Source organism: Stegostoma tigrinum, chromosome 16, assembly GCF_030684315.1.
Source record: "Stegostoma tigrinum isolate sSteTig4 chromosome 16, sSteTig4.hap1, whole genome shotgun sequence".
NCBI lineage: Eukaryota > Metazoa > Chordata > Chondrichthyes > Orectolobiformes > Stegostomatidae > Stegostoma > Stegostoma tigrinum.
Window position 1 is genome coordinate 32,630,897 of NC_081369.1, and position 14,075 is coordinate 32,644,971.

At 39.8% G+C, this 14,075-nt stretch overlaps 1 protein-coding gene across 1 annotated transcript; it reads right to left on the reverse strand.

Annotated features, from left to right (window-relative positions):
* Positions 1–359: 359 nt before the first annotated feature.
* On the reverse strand, positions 360–13,769 carry zgc:162297 (uncharacterized protein LOC555865 homolog). Its single transcript, XM_059651531.1, is given in 8 exon segments — positions 360–445; positions 448–543; positions 3,273–3,400; positions 6,319–6,338; positions 6,340–6,497; positions 7,303–7,311; positions 7,467–7,611; positions 13,731–13,769. Coding segments are annotated over 8 exon segments (681 nt in total).
* Positions 13,770–14,075: the final 306 nt, after the last annotated feature.

A 14,075-nucleotide genomic window follows, 5' to 3' on the forward strand; every position in this document is an offset into this window, starting at 1 on the left:
AAACATAATAGTTGGTATTCACCTCAGGCACGGTAACTGTATTTCTTTGCAGATTCTGAGTGAAATGTTGAAATCCAATATGTTCTGTTTTAATTTCAGCTACTCATATTGTTTGCATATGTCACAATTATATTGTTGATTTAAACAGCATCATATGCTACTAATAATAAATTAGAGATAAATCAGTTTAAAAAATTGAACTTTAGAATATAGAACATGAATAAACTGATTGTAGCAGCATCAATATTAATAAATATTTTTAATTTATTGTATTAAAATAGTTAGAGGTACGGGTAAAATCAGCAGATTTGTTTCATTGCATAGCTGTAATTTCAAAGTATCTTGTTCAACCTTTATTTTCAGGGTTGCTTTACCTTTGTCATGAATTTCTTAATTCGTTCAAAATCAACTTCACTGGGCTAGAATCCCGATTTCTTGAAATGTAACCAGTAATCATGGCATCTGCATCCATTTACTCCTCCATGTTTTCAACCTTCACACCAGAACCAATCAGGACAGGAATTCTTACAGCCTGTTTCATTTCTGCCATAAAGACCAGGGAACTGATTAAAATCCCCCATTCCTTGATACTTACAGTCTATTTACTGTAACTTGTACACTGAAGTCCTAAGTCAACATATATTGCAAAACACAACAGATTGAGTGTATCTTAAAAAATCCTTCCACAAGAATTCAAAACAATTTACATTGTTCTAGAAGTTTAATTTACCAAAACAGAACGTTCCAAAATAATTTACTGAAGGAATGGGTATACTCAGCAGGAAGAAGAGAAATAAGCGGAAAAAAAAATCAAAGGCTCAGTCAAAAAGTAAGGAACAGCTAAAGCTACCAAAGACAGCCATGAGACCACCCAAAGGGATAATGGAAAACTTGACTGTAGATAATTTCAAAAGTGCTAGGAAAGGTTTTGTCAGCCATGTGATGAATAAAAGACTCTACAATCAGAACAAATGATCAAGGACAGGGTGCAAAGGACTAAGGTTATAATGAAAACATTAAATGAATACTTTCTCATTCTGAAAATGGTAAAGTAAAAGTTTTGGGCTAACTCCCTTATGTGCTCCCTCCTCCTCTCAACTTTACAGGAGGTGGCTTCAGTTAGCAATGGCAAGCCATATGCTGGTAGAAGACAGAAACAATTTGGGTAATCATAGAGGCAATTAACAGGCATTTTTGTAAGCCTCTGAAATTTTCCCAAAGGACTCCTGCTACAACTGCAGCTCCTCTACTCACAATCACTGAAAAGAGAACATGAGAACATGATGCTACAAGAATCATATTCCTTTCTTTCTTCTAAACAACTCTACAATATTTAGTTTTCTAATCTGGCACCATACCTAAAGCCAAATAGGAATAGAAGACGGTGATTAGATGTTCTACTATTTCCTCCTTCACTTCTGGTTAAGATATACTTCTTCCAGGCCTAGCATTTGAGCTTCAAAAGATGTAAAGTCATTGATAATGACCTCTTTGTTTTATTATCTCACTCAATATTTCACTCTCTCCTCAACTACAATTTATCCATCATTCCACTCTTTTGTGGCAGTTGTTTTGTCTTTCATAAGCATTCATAACTGGGTGCGACAGAACCAGAGAGCAGCTAGTTGTGGAGTTGGTTAAAATAAAACACAACTGCGAATGTTGGAGATCTGAAACAAAACCAGAAATTGCTGGAGAAACTCAGCAGGACTTCACACTGAGAACACCCTCCAATATACCGTGCAGCACCAGCACTCCATTAAATGGACAATACAAAGCAGATCAAGCACCTGAAAACTGTGCATGCAAAAGACACTGTGCAGGACCATGTGCAAAATAAGAATTGTATTCCACCACAATCTGTAACCTCATTGCACAGTATATCTCTCACACTGACATTACTATTATGCCGGAAATGTTTGATAAGGACTGTAGAAGAGCAGAAGCAGCACCAGGTACACGTAAAAATGAGATGCCAATCTGGTGAAGCTCTAATGAAGGACAACAGCTATGCTAAACTGCAGAAGCAGCATCGACAGTGAAAATTATCAGTTGGCACAAGCCTGAAGTTGGGGTCTACAGTGTGAGATCTGGAAAGTGATGGCACTGACCACAAACTTACTGCACCAACAACATAAATACTTTTACAAGTGAAGATTAAGTACTGAATATTCTGCAGCAAACAACTCATCTCCTAAATAGCTTAAGGTTTTATTGTCTGTAAGGCATAAATTAGAGGTGCTATAACAAGTTCTACTTTTCTTTGGAGTGAATGCATCCCCAAAAATACCTATGGAGTTTATCACCATCAAGGAAAAAGTAGCCCACTAGACTGAAACCCCAAGCACTACCTTAAACATTCACTCTTTCTACAATCAGCACATTAGTGCCGCAGTGTGTATCATCTACAAGATGCACTACAGATATTTTTTAACGTCTCTTGAGCACGACTTCCAAAACCTATGCCCTCTAACACCTAGAAGACCAAGGACAGCAGGCTAATGGAAACCATTACCTGCAAGTTCCCTGCTAATCACATATCATTGACACATGGTAAAATATATTTCACATGTTATGTATCATTAGTGTGTCAATATCGTAGAACTCCCTAACAGCAGGGACTACCTTCAACACACAGACTGCAGTGGCTCAAAAAGATTACTCATCACTAGCATCTCAAGTGCAATTCAGAATGAGCAATAACTGCTGACAGCGACATTCAAATCCCATGAATCAATACAGCAGGTATTATCCACTTAAAATTCCAAAATATTTTGACAAAGAATTGCACAAGAGATTTCTCTTCCACTAATATTAGATACTTCAGTCATTAATGTATCAAGATGGATTAAAATTGAGTAGAAGGCAGGAGGTAGAAAGTAGTTTCGGATGGATTTATAACTTGTTCGAAGACTGGTCAATAGCAGTGTCTGACAAGATTTGGAGCCATGGTCCCATGATGAAGGTGTTAATGCTATGATGTGTAAGTTTGTAGATGATATGAAGACTTTTACCTCAAATTATCCTGTTCTTTTTTAGTCTAGGTTTTTACCCTTTCAATAAATCATATGGTTTTTAATGGGGGAGTGTACCTAATCTGAAGATATTGCAATTGTGTAAACAGGGTTGATGGGCTGGAGGGTATTTCCCTGTCCATTATTGTTTGTATGTTTGAGAAGTCTTTTAAAGATGGAGGAGAAAGGTAGCTGAACATATTTTATTTGGACAAGAAACAGTCAAAATCAAACAGAAATTTACAGATAGTTCCATACCCTTCAGTTCCTCAGGATTTGCCTGCTTCCCAGTTGCAATTCCAGCCAGTATGATTCCATCACACACGAAGAATTCAGCGGTCCTAGTTGTCTCTGATATGCTGACATCTGATGTCACACCAAGTGAGCTGAAAAGAAACCAATATCCTTTAAATGTACCTCACCAAACAAAATTCTGAAGATCAGAAGTCCAGACAGCAAGGTGGAAAGTTATTTTTGTCACAGTCCTTTTGATTTTTTTAATAATGATACGCTGTTGGAAGTAGGGTGACTCTTTGTTAGTTTTTCTTTAATTTTGCCAAAGAAAAGGTGAGTCAGTTTTCTTGACATGAATAAAAATATTGGATGAGCATCATCTCACAGAGTGAATTGATATTCAATCTTTAATTGCCTCAATTCTGAGAACAACTTTGGAAAGTCACTTTGAAATTTGTTCGTGTGACCAGAATCAGCAATCTCATCAACTTTATGGATCAATTTCAGCTTTAAAATGTTTTTCTATTTAATATTGAACATTCGTGATTTTTAATTACATGGCGATTCAAAGGTTTCTCAGTCTTTACATTTTAGCTTTGCCATGAGCTTGTCTTTAATCAAGAATTCCTCCAATGCCTTGTAATTTGAGAGACAATGGTTGTAATTTAAAATATTTAAGCTGCTTTAGCTCTTCCAATAATACCAACACACTCACATCTGTATCTAATTTAATCTCTGAAGGGTGTCCATCCATTTTAATGTAACAGTACAATATCCGTTTTCAATACCATTTATTTCTCCCAGCAAGGATTTGATTTCCTAGTGTTTTCTCAACCTCTTGAATGCTTTGTTGCTTTAAGTATTTATCATTCCATCTGCAGGTTGTCCACATTTTAAAACAACAGCCTGCTTTATAATGACTTATTTTCCAACAGTTGTGACACTTTGTTCCTCTGGTGGATATTTTGTGCTTTTGTGGCTTGTTTCCAGCACACCAGAGATACTTCATATTTTGGCTGAGTTTTCTGCACATTATAACCTTTCAATCTAAAAAAAATAAATTGCCTCAATTGATTTTTCTTCTGATTCATTTTCCTTTAATCGAGATTGCCTCTCTTTGTTCTTCCTACCAAGGTGTATCATTTCACATGTGCATGAAATTTCATCTGCTATATATCCACCCATTCCACCAACCTTGTTAGGATTTCTTCAGGTTTATCACAATTATTTTCACAACATGTTGAAATTTTGCATCACGTATACATTTTGAAATTTTGCTCTGCACACCCACGTCTGAGCCATTAATATACACAGTACCCAATCCCTGCAGAACTCCACTGTATATACGTCTCTGGATCAAAAACAAACTGTTCACTGCTAATCTCTGTTTCCAGTCCCTCAGCTAGATTTGTATCCACACTATCATTACCCCAGGCTACAACATTGCTGACAACACTACTACATACAACTTTACCATATGCCTTTGGATTTCCATGTAACAAATGCATTATCTTAATCAAATTATTCTATGAAACTGGTCAAATATGATTTGCCTTAAGAAATAATACAGCTGTACAATATTTATTCACAACGTTATTTTAATAACTATTCTGAGAGGCTCCATAATTTTGTCATGATTATGTTGGAAAGCTTTCTCACCACAAACGTTAGACTGAGTGTCCTGTAGTTATTTAGTTTCTTCTTGCCAATTTTTGAACAAATGAGCAACAGTTTCAATTTTCCAGTCCCATTGCAACAACTCTGCATTTAAAGAGGATTGGAAGATTTTTATCAGAATGTCTACAATTTCTCCCCTGCTTCCCTCAGAATCCTGTCTGGTCCTGGCAGCTTGACTTTAATAGCAATTTTAATTTCTCTTCTCGGACAATTAACAGCTTAAATTTTAATAGATCAATTGAATTGAATTTAAACAATATAATTTAAAGGATGTATAACTGAAAATACTTGGGAATAAAATGAATTTACAAATATCACGAAGTTTAATCCATTTTACATCAGATGAGATAGACCCGTCAAACAGAACATATATGAGCGGAAAGTCACGACTTGGTTATCATATTGATGGTGGACAAGAAAAAGAGATATCTAGCCTAAAACCAATTTTGGTACTTCAAACATATTTTCATAATTTCTAAATAGGGTGTATTTTTCCTGCTTCATCTCAAGGGCAACTAAGGACAGGCAATAAATACTGGCCAATCAGCGATGCCCACATCCTACAATATGAATGAAAAAAGCCCCTTTCGGACAGTGAGTTCAAGATCCACACCACCTTCTTGGTGAAACGATAGATCCTCGACAATTAGTTTAAATCTAAGAGCACTGGATATTGCCTCTTTGCTAAGGGAAGTAGGTTCTTCCCATCTATTCTATTTAGATTTCTTTCAATTTTGTACAGTTTCATTAAATGCCACACATTCTACTTTGTTCTACACAAAACAGCCCTGGCCTATCCAGTCTTTCCTCCTAGCTAAAATTCTCCATTCGTTGGAAATCTCTGCTGCACCCTCTCTAATTTGAACATCTCTTCCCTGTAATACAATGATCAGAACTGTAAAGGCTACTCCATTTCAGAAACTTAAGCATTGCCTCACTGCTCTTATATTCTATGTATTGGTACAAAGAAGAAACTATCTTACATGCTGTATAACTTGCTATACGTTTGATACTAACCATCAAATTAAGTAAACTTTAATAATTTGGGCAGCATGGTGGCTCAGTGGTTAGCACTGCTGCCTCACAGGTTCCCAGGTTCCCTTCCACTGGACCCGGGTTCAATTTCACCCTTGGGCAACTGTCTGTGGAGTTTGCACATTCTGTCTGCGTTTGCATGGGTTTCCTCCGGGTGGTCTGGTTCCCTCCCACAAACTAGGTGGACTGGCCATGCTAAATTGCCCATAGTGTTCAGGGATGTATAGATTAGGTGGGTTATAGGGGGATGGGACTGGGTGAGATGCTCTGAGGGTCAGTGAGGACTTGTCGGGCCGAAGGACCTGTTTCCACACTGTAGGGGATCTATGATTCTATGAATTAGGACTTTTAGCTATACCTATTTTTTTTGTTAATGTCAGGAAAAAAATTGAGTGTGTTCAGCTCCTAATTGCTTGTGGTATCTCAGAAGGTCACCAGCACATGCATCAAGAAAACCTTCTTCTGAAATCTGCGAGAACATAAAACCTTCAGCTTGAATAAAATCAGCATCTAGAAAAGATAATATGTAAGTTTGTTCTGAGGATAAGCATAGTCTAAGTCAATCAAATTACAGAAGGATAACTGGGTACAGCAATTATATTCATCCACATTGTTTTATTCCCTGTTGTTTTCAAACTTCCACCCAATCGATGACATTTTCTTGTTGACCGTATGTACTTTAATACCAGATTGTCACAGAAAGCTATGTCTCCTTCAGTACAGAGAAGAGGATTTATGGCTGGATTAGATTATATATGGGTTTATTAGATATTGACATATTTTATCTGAGCTATAATTTCAGGATATAGGTCTCTTAACGTGTGGAACAATATTACCTAAAGCACAGAAAGTAGCTTTTTCTGACACATTAAGATTTGATCTTGCTTATACAGGTTGTGCTGGCATTCGTTTACTGCTGCTTTTCCAATAAAAAGAGATGCAAGCATATTGGAACATATTGCTCAATTTAGTCTTAAAGAAGGTCCATTTCATGGTTTTATAGCTGTCTGCAAATTTTCCTGAGTATCAAGACATGTTGATTAGGGCATTTTGAAGCTGTTTCTCATGGGGTATCTCTTAAAGTTTGACTTTAAGCTCAGCAAATGGAGGAATTCATGACATTTATATCATAGAAATTATTCCAATCAAGATTGGTTTATCAGAGATTTAAAACAACAGTAACTATTTAGATTCATCCTTACAACTGTCCTCAATCTCTAACTTGAAGATTATATTTGATCTCAACCACTAAGGTGCAACAGCCCAAGAAATTGACCATTAATCTTTAGAAATGCAGACTACCACACCAGAATTTCAGGATTCACAAGGATTTACAAAGTACCTTGGTTAGCTCTTGAAAGATAAGCAAGTAAAATTGAGGACTATTATTGTTGTATCTTATGATTAAGCTCCAACTTAAAAATTCAAGCATTCTGTTTCAGTATTTTACTTACAATTGCAATTCAATAGTTCTCTTCTATAAAGATCTGCAGCAAGAGCAACAGCCAGTGCTTGTTGGTTGAATACCCAGAAGAATACTGGGATAGAAATTTCTCACAGTGGCACAAATAGTTGCCATGATGGCTATCACTTCTGGACCAACAGTCATGTTGTAAGGAATACCATGCACATTTTCTACAATCAATCCATCCTTTGGAGATCAAATAAATCCAGAAAGATTAGGTGAGTAAATATGCTTAATGTCATATCTTTATTTCATATCAACTAGTGTAATAACATTTTACTCAGTGAAATTCAAGAAGTAGTTTTAAAAATTAAACTTTTAATTTCCAATGAGCTCATTTGACATAAACTAAACAAATCTGAAGAATGAAATTTCAATTATCAAAGTAATTCCTACTTCTGCTTTTCCATTTCTTTTTAACATTTTGTCTGCTTAGTTATACAGTAACAGAGTAGTAGATTTTAATAATATAAGCAAACTTTAATTTTCAGAAGTCAAGCACGCATCTTTATATAAAGGTGAGATATATCTTGCAATTCCTTAAAATCCAGTTCTATGACCTAGTTTTCAGTCATCTCTATCTAAAGTCTCAAAGATTAGTTTGATTATGCCTTTGTGAAGTACTTTGTGATGATGTTCTAGGTTAAAAAGGGCAAATTAGATATAATTTACTGCTCAGTGTGGCCCCAATCTTACATGGAAACACAAGCATTACTCAGAATCCTGACAGTGCAGACAAAGGCCATTTGGCTCGCAGGGTTTGCACTGACCCTCTGAAAAGCATCCTACCCAATCCCTGTAACTCTGCATTTACCATGTCTAATCCACATAGTTTGCACATCCCTGGAGACTACAGGGCAATTTAACATGGCTAATCTATCTAACCAGCATATCTTTGTACTGTGGGAGAAAACTGGAGCACCTGGCAGAAACGCATACAGACACAAGAAAAACATGCAAACTCCACAACATCACCCAAGGCTGGAATCTAACGTGGGTGCCTGGCACTGTGAAGCAGTAGTTCTAATCATTGTGCAACCACACTACCCTTGGTACAGGGAAAAGAAAGCAAGCAGCTTCTGGGATAACATCTACAGTTCTTGACTTCTGTCCAGGATCTGGACTCCAAACACCCTGTAAACCAGATTTGGCATCTTACCCCATATACATTGGCAATTGGAAATTTTAGGGTGCAAATTGAGGCCACTGTGAAGTAACTTGCACTTGTGGTTAAGTTTACCGAAGCAATGCACCTATTTATAATTCAAGATTGAAAAATATAGGAGCAGGTATTAGTCATTCAGCCCTTCTGGCCTGATTTGTTATAAAGTCATAGAGTTACACAGCACGGAAACAGACCCTTCAGTCCAACTTGTCGGCACCAACCTAAATTTATCTAGTCACATTTGTCAGCATTTGGTGCACGTCCCTCTAAACCCTGAGATAACATGGTGTGAAGTTATCAAACTTTCCTGCTCCTCTGGTGTTGCTTGGCCTGCTATGTTCATCCAGCAGAATCTGAGATAACACGGTGTGAACCTGGATGAACATAGCAGGCCAAGCAGCATCAGAGGAGCAGGAAAGTTTGATAGCTTCACACCGTGTTATCTCAGATTCTCCAGCATCGACAGTTCCTACTATCTCTCCCTCTAAACTCTTCCTATTTGTGTGCCCATCCAAATATCTGATGCTCCACTATCTCCTCTAGCAGCTCATGCCATACACGAACCACCTTCTGTGTTAAAGTGTTGCCCCTCAGGTCGCTTTAAAATCTTTCCCTTCTCACTTTAAATTTATGCCCTCTAGCTTTGGACTCACCTGCCCTGGGAAAAAAACCTTGTCTAATCACACAATCCACACCCCTCATGATTTTATAAGGTCATGCTTCACTCTCCGATGCTCCATGGAAAAAAGCACCATCCTAGTCAGCCTCTTCCTGTAGCTCAATTCTGGCAACATCCTCGTAAATCTTTTCAGAAGTTGTTTAAAGAGATCCTGGCAAGTCAGATCCAAGGCAAGTCCAGCCTTGGCTCTATAATATCGTTAGTTTAAAAAATAACTGAAAGTAATAATTGTGCTAGTCACTACTGTCTTTTTATGGGATAATTTTACGCTCATACAGTACCATCTTTTGCATTAATTGAATGTTACCAGACTTCTCTCCTGAATGCAATGGCACTGATATTATATTCCATTCCCTCAGATTTCACCCAATCATAAAGTCACACAGCATGGAAACAGACCTTTCAGGCCAACCAACTAAAGTAGTCCCCCCCCCACCCCCGCCTGCTAAAGGCATTTCTACTGATTTCTATCAATTCCTTTCAAAATTCTAAAAACTGTAGTCAAATTACCCATTATCTCTTTATATTACAGGCAATTACAAGCCTAATGACTGTAACCTTTGCTCACAATTTAACCTTTGAAGCATTGGTATTCTGATGAAATTGCACTGCACTCATTCCAAGACCACTATGTACTTTCTATGGGTGTGGTATCCAGAAGTGCAAAGGGTACTTCAAATCCAGTCGGAATTTTTCTTTAGTGAAACTCCTATTGTTTTATTTTCCAGCCCAGTGGATAACAGCTATGTAAAGCATTAGCTTTTTTGATTCATTTTTGACCTGGACTTCTTCATATTGGTGATCGATGTTCACAGATGCTTAAGTGTAATATTCACAGCTGTTGCTAATTTCTCACCTTTTGAAATGATTCAAACTTTTTTTTGCTGTTCCAAATGGGTGACTTCATACTTCACCGTGTTAAATCCAATTTGCCAGTTTGTAACACTGATAGCATCTATAAACATCTCTTCTTAATGTTATACTCTTGTCTCCAAACTTATTATATATTTTTGTGTCACCATAAACCTGGATTTTATGTACTCTGTTGTGTTAGGTTTTTGGGACCCCAGTTTAGATTCCATAGGACACCGTGAGTTACTTCCTTCCAGTTCAAATATTAATCCGATATCCCCACTTTGTCTTGCATTGCTTAGCCAATTTTCTAACCACATCTATAATTTGTCATCACTTCTACAACATTAGTTTTAATTGACAGTCTGTTATGTTGGATCTGATCAAACACATTCTGCAAGCTCACATAAACCACACACGATGCAGCAGCCTTGAGATATCTTCACTAGACTGCTAATCCAGAGACCCAGGTAATATTCTGGGGACCTGAGTCTGAATCCAAACACAGCAGATGGTGGAATTTGAATTCAATAAAAATCTGGAATTAAGAGTCCAATGATAACCATGAATCCATTGTCAATTGCTGGAAAATGTGGTTGATTCTTAACAGACCTCTGAGTAAAAAGGAACTGGCAATAAATATTAGCTCAGCCAGTGACACCCTCATCCTGTGAATGAATTAAAAGAAAACACCCATTAGGATCGCGGCTGCAGGGTTCCCAGGCGGAATATGAGTTGCTGTTCCTGCAACCTTCGGGTGGCATCATTGTGGCAGTGCAGGAGGCCCATGATGGACATGTCATCAAGAGAATGGGAGGGGGAGTGGAAATGGTTTGCGATTGGGAGGTGCAGTTGTTTGTTGCGAACTGAGCGGAGGTGTTCTGCAAAGCGGTCCCCAAGCCTCCGCTTGGTTTCCCCAATGTAGAGGAAGCCGCACCGGGTACAGTGGATGCAGTATACCACATTGGCAGATGTGCAGGTGAACCTCTGCTTAATGTGGAATGTCATCTTGGGGCCTGGGATGGGGGTGAGGGAGGAGGTGTGGGGACAAGTGTAGCATTTCCTGCGGTTGCAGGGGAAGGTGCCGGGTGTGGTGGGGTTGGAGGGCAGTGTGGAGCGAACAAGGGAGTCACGGAGAGAGTGGTCTCTCCGGAAAGCAGACAGGGGAGGGGATGGAAAAATGTCTTAGGTGGTGGGGTCGGATTGTAAATGGCGGAAGTGTCGGAGGATAATGCGTTGTATCCGGAGGTTGGTAGGGTGGTGTGTGAGAACGAGGGGGCATCCCCTCCCCTGTCTGCTTTCCGGAGAGACCACTCTCTCCGTGACTCCCTTGTTCGCTCCACACTGCCCTCCAACCCCACCACACCCGGCACCTTCCCCTGCAACCACAGGAAATGCTACACTTGTCCCCACACCTCCTCCCTCACCCCCATCCCAGGCCCCAAGATGACATTCCACATTAAGCAGAGGTTCACCTGCACATCTGCCAATGTGGTATACTGCATCCACTCTACCCGGTGCGGCTTCCTCTACATTGGGGAAACCAAGCGGAGGCTTGGGGACCGCTTTGCAGAACACCTCCGCTCAGTTCGCAACAAACAACTGCACCTCCCAGTCGCTAACCATTTCCACTCCCCCTCCCATTCTCTTGATGACATGTCCATCATGGGCCTCCTGCACTGCCACAATGATGCCACCCGAAGGTTGCAGGAACAGCAACTCATATTCCGCCTGGGAACCCTGCAGCCATATGGTATCAATGTGGACTTCACCAGTTTCAAAATCTCCCCTTCCCCCACTGCATCCCTAAACCAGCCCAGTTCATCCCCTCCCCCCACTGCACCACACAACCAGCCCAGCTCTTCCCCCCCACCCACTGCATCCCAAAACCAGTCCAACCTGTCTCTGCCTCCCTAACCGGTTCTTCCTCTCACCCATCCCTTCCTCCCACCCCAAGCCGCACCCCCAGCTACCTACTAACCTCATCCCACCTCCTTGACCTGTCCGTCTTCCCTGGACTGACCTATCCCCTCCCTACCTCCCCACCTACACCCTCTCCACCTATCTTCTTTACTCTCCATCTTCGGTCCGCCTCCCCCTCTCTCCCTATTTATTCCAGTTCCCTCCCACCATCCCCCTCTCTGATGAAGGGTCTAGGCCCGAAACGTCAGCTTTTGTGCTCCTGAGATGCTGCTTGGCCTGCTGTGTTCATCCAGCCTCACATTTTATTATCTTGGAATCTCCAGCATCTGCAGTTCCCATTATCTCTGACCCATTAGGATCTACCATGTTGAACTTCCTCTAAAAATTGAATAAAGTTCATTAGACACAAGTCGTTCTTTACAAATTCATGGTGACTCCATCAGCTCTAAATTCTCACTTCATCCTTGATAGGTGCCAATAATGTTTGACCTACAATGAGGTTTATAATTTCCTAATTTCTGTGTCTCACTAAAATAGTGGAGTTACATTTTCAATTTTCCAACCCAAATGGACAATTTCTGAATCTCCAGAGTGATGGATGATCTGATTGGGGCAAACGGAATTACGGGCCAAGGAGGAAGCTGAAGAGAAAATTATTTACCCAGTGATTTTAATGAGGAAATGAGTATAGCACCCTTAAGGTGGATAAACATGAAGGATATAGATAAAGATGTGTTGAGGAGACTCACGCAGCATCAATACCGACATGAACCTGTTGAGCTTGTGGCCTGTTTCAGAGTTATGTACGCATTGTAAGACTCCTTTAAATCCTGGTGTAGACACCACTAAATCCAAGCATTTAATCAATTTTTAATGCGTTCCAAACCTTAAGTCATTATTTAATTGCTCTGGAATACATTCACACATATTGTCCTTGTCCACTGTGAACATTGACATATATAAGATATAGGAGCAGAAATAAGTCATTCAGCCCACTGAGTCTGCTCTGCTACTTGATCCTGCCTGATGTGTTTCTCAACCCCATTCTCTTATCATGCTCCTGTAATCTTTGATCCCCTATCTAGTCAAGATCATATCTCTTAAAAACATTCAATGACTTGGCCTCTACAGCCTCCTGTAGCAATGAGTTCTACAGATTCCCACTCTCTGAAGAAAAAGCTTCTCCTCGTCTCAGTCCTAAAGGATCATCCCTTCACTCTGAGGCAGTACCCTCAATCATAGTCTTTCCTACTACAGTAGTCATAGAATCCCTACAGTGCAAATAGAGGCTATTGGGCCCATCAAGTCTGCAATAACCCTTTGAACAGCACTCCACCCTATCCTGTAATCCCACATTTACCACAGTTAACCCACCTAGTCTGCAACATCCCTGAACACAATGGGGCAAGTTAGCTTTGTCAATCCACTTAACCTACACTTCTTTGGGCTGTGGGAGAAAACCAGAACAGCTAGAGGAAACCCGCACAGACACAGGGAGGATGTGCAAACTCCACACAGATAATTGTCCCAGGGTGGAACTGAACTTGGATACCTGGCACTGTGAGGCAGCCACATTAACCACTGAGCCACATTTACTTTCTCCAAGCCTCTCAGTATTCTGTAAGTTTCAATGACATCCCCCTTGCCCTTCTAAACTCCATTGAGTAACAGACACAAAGAATTTACCTGTTCCTTATATGAGAAGCCCTTCATTCCTGGGATCATTCTTGTGAAGCCCCTCCAGTACTAGCACATCCTTCCTTAGATAAGGGATGCAAAATATTCACAATATTCCAAATGCAGTCTGACTATAGCCTTAAAGAACCTCAGCATTACATCCCTGCTGTTGTATTCCAGCCTTCTCAAAATGAATCCTAACATTGTATTTGCCTTCCTAACTACCAACAGAACCTGCACATTAACCTTAAGAGAATCGTTAGCTAGATTTCCTAAGCCCCTCAATTCTTCAGATTTCTGAAACCTTTCCCCATATCGAAAATAGTCTATGCCACTAATCTTCCTACCAAAGAG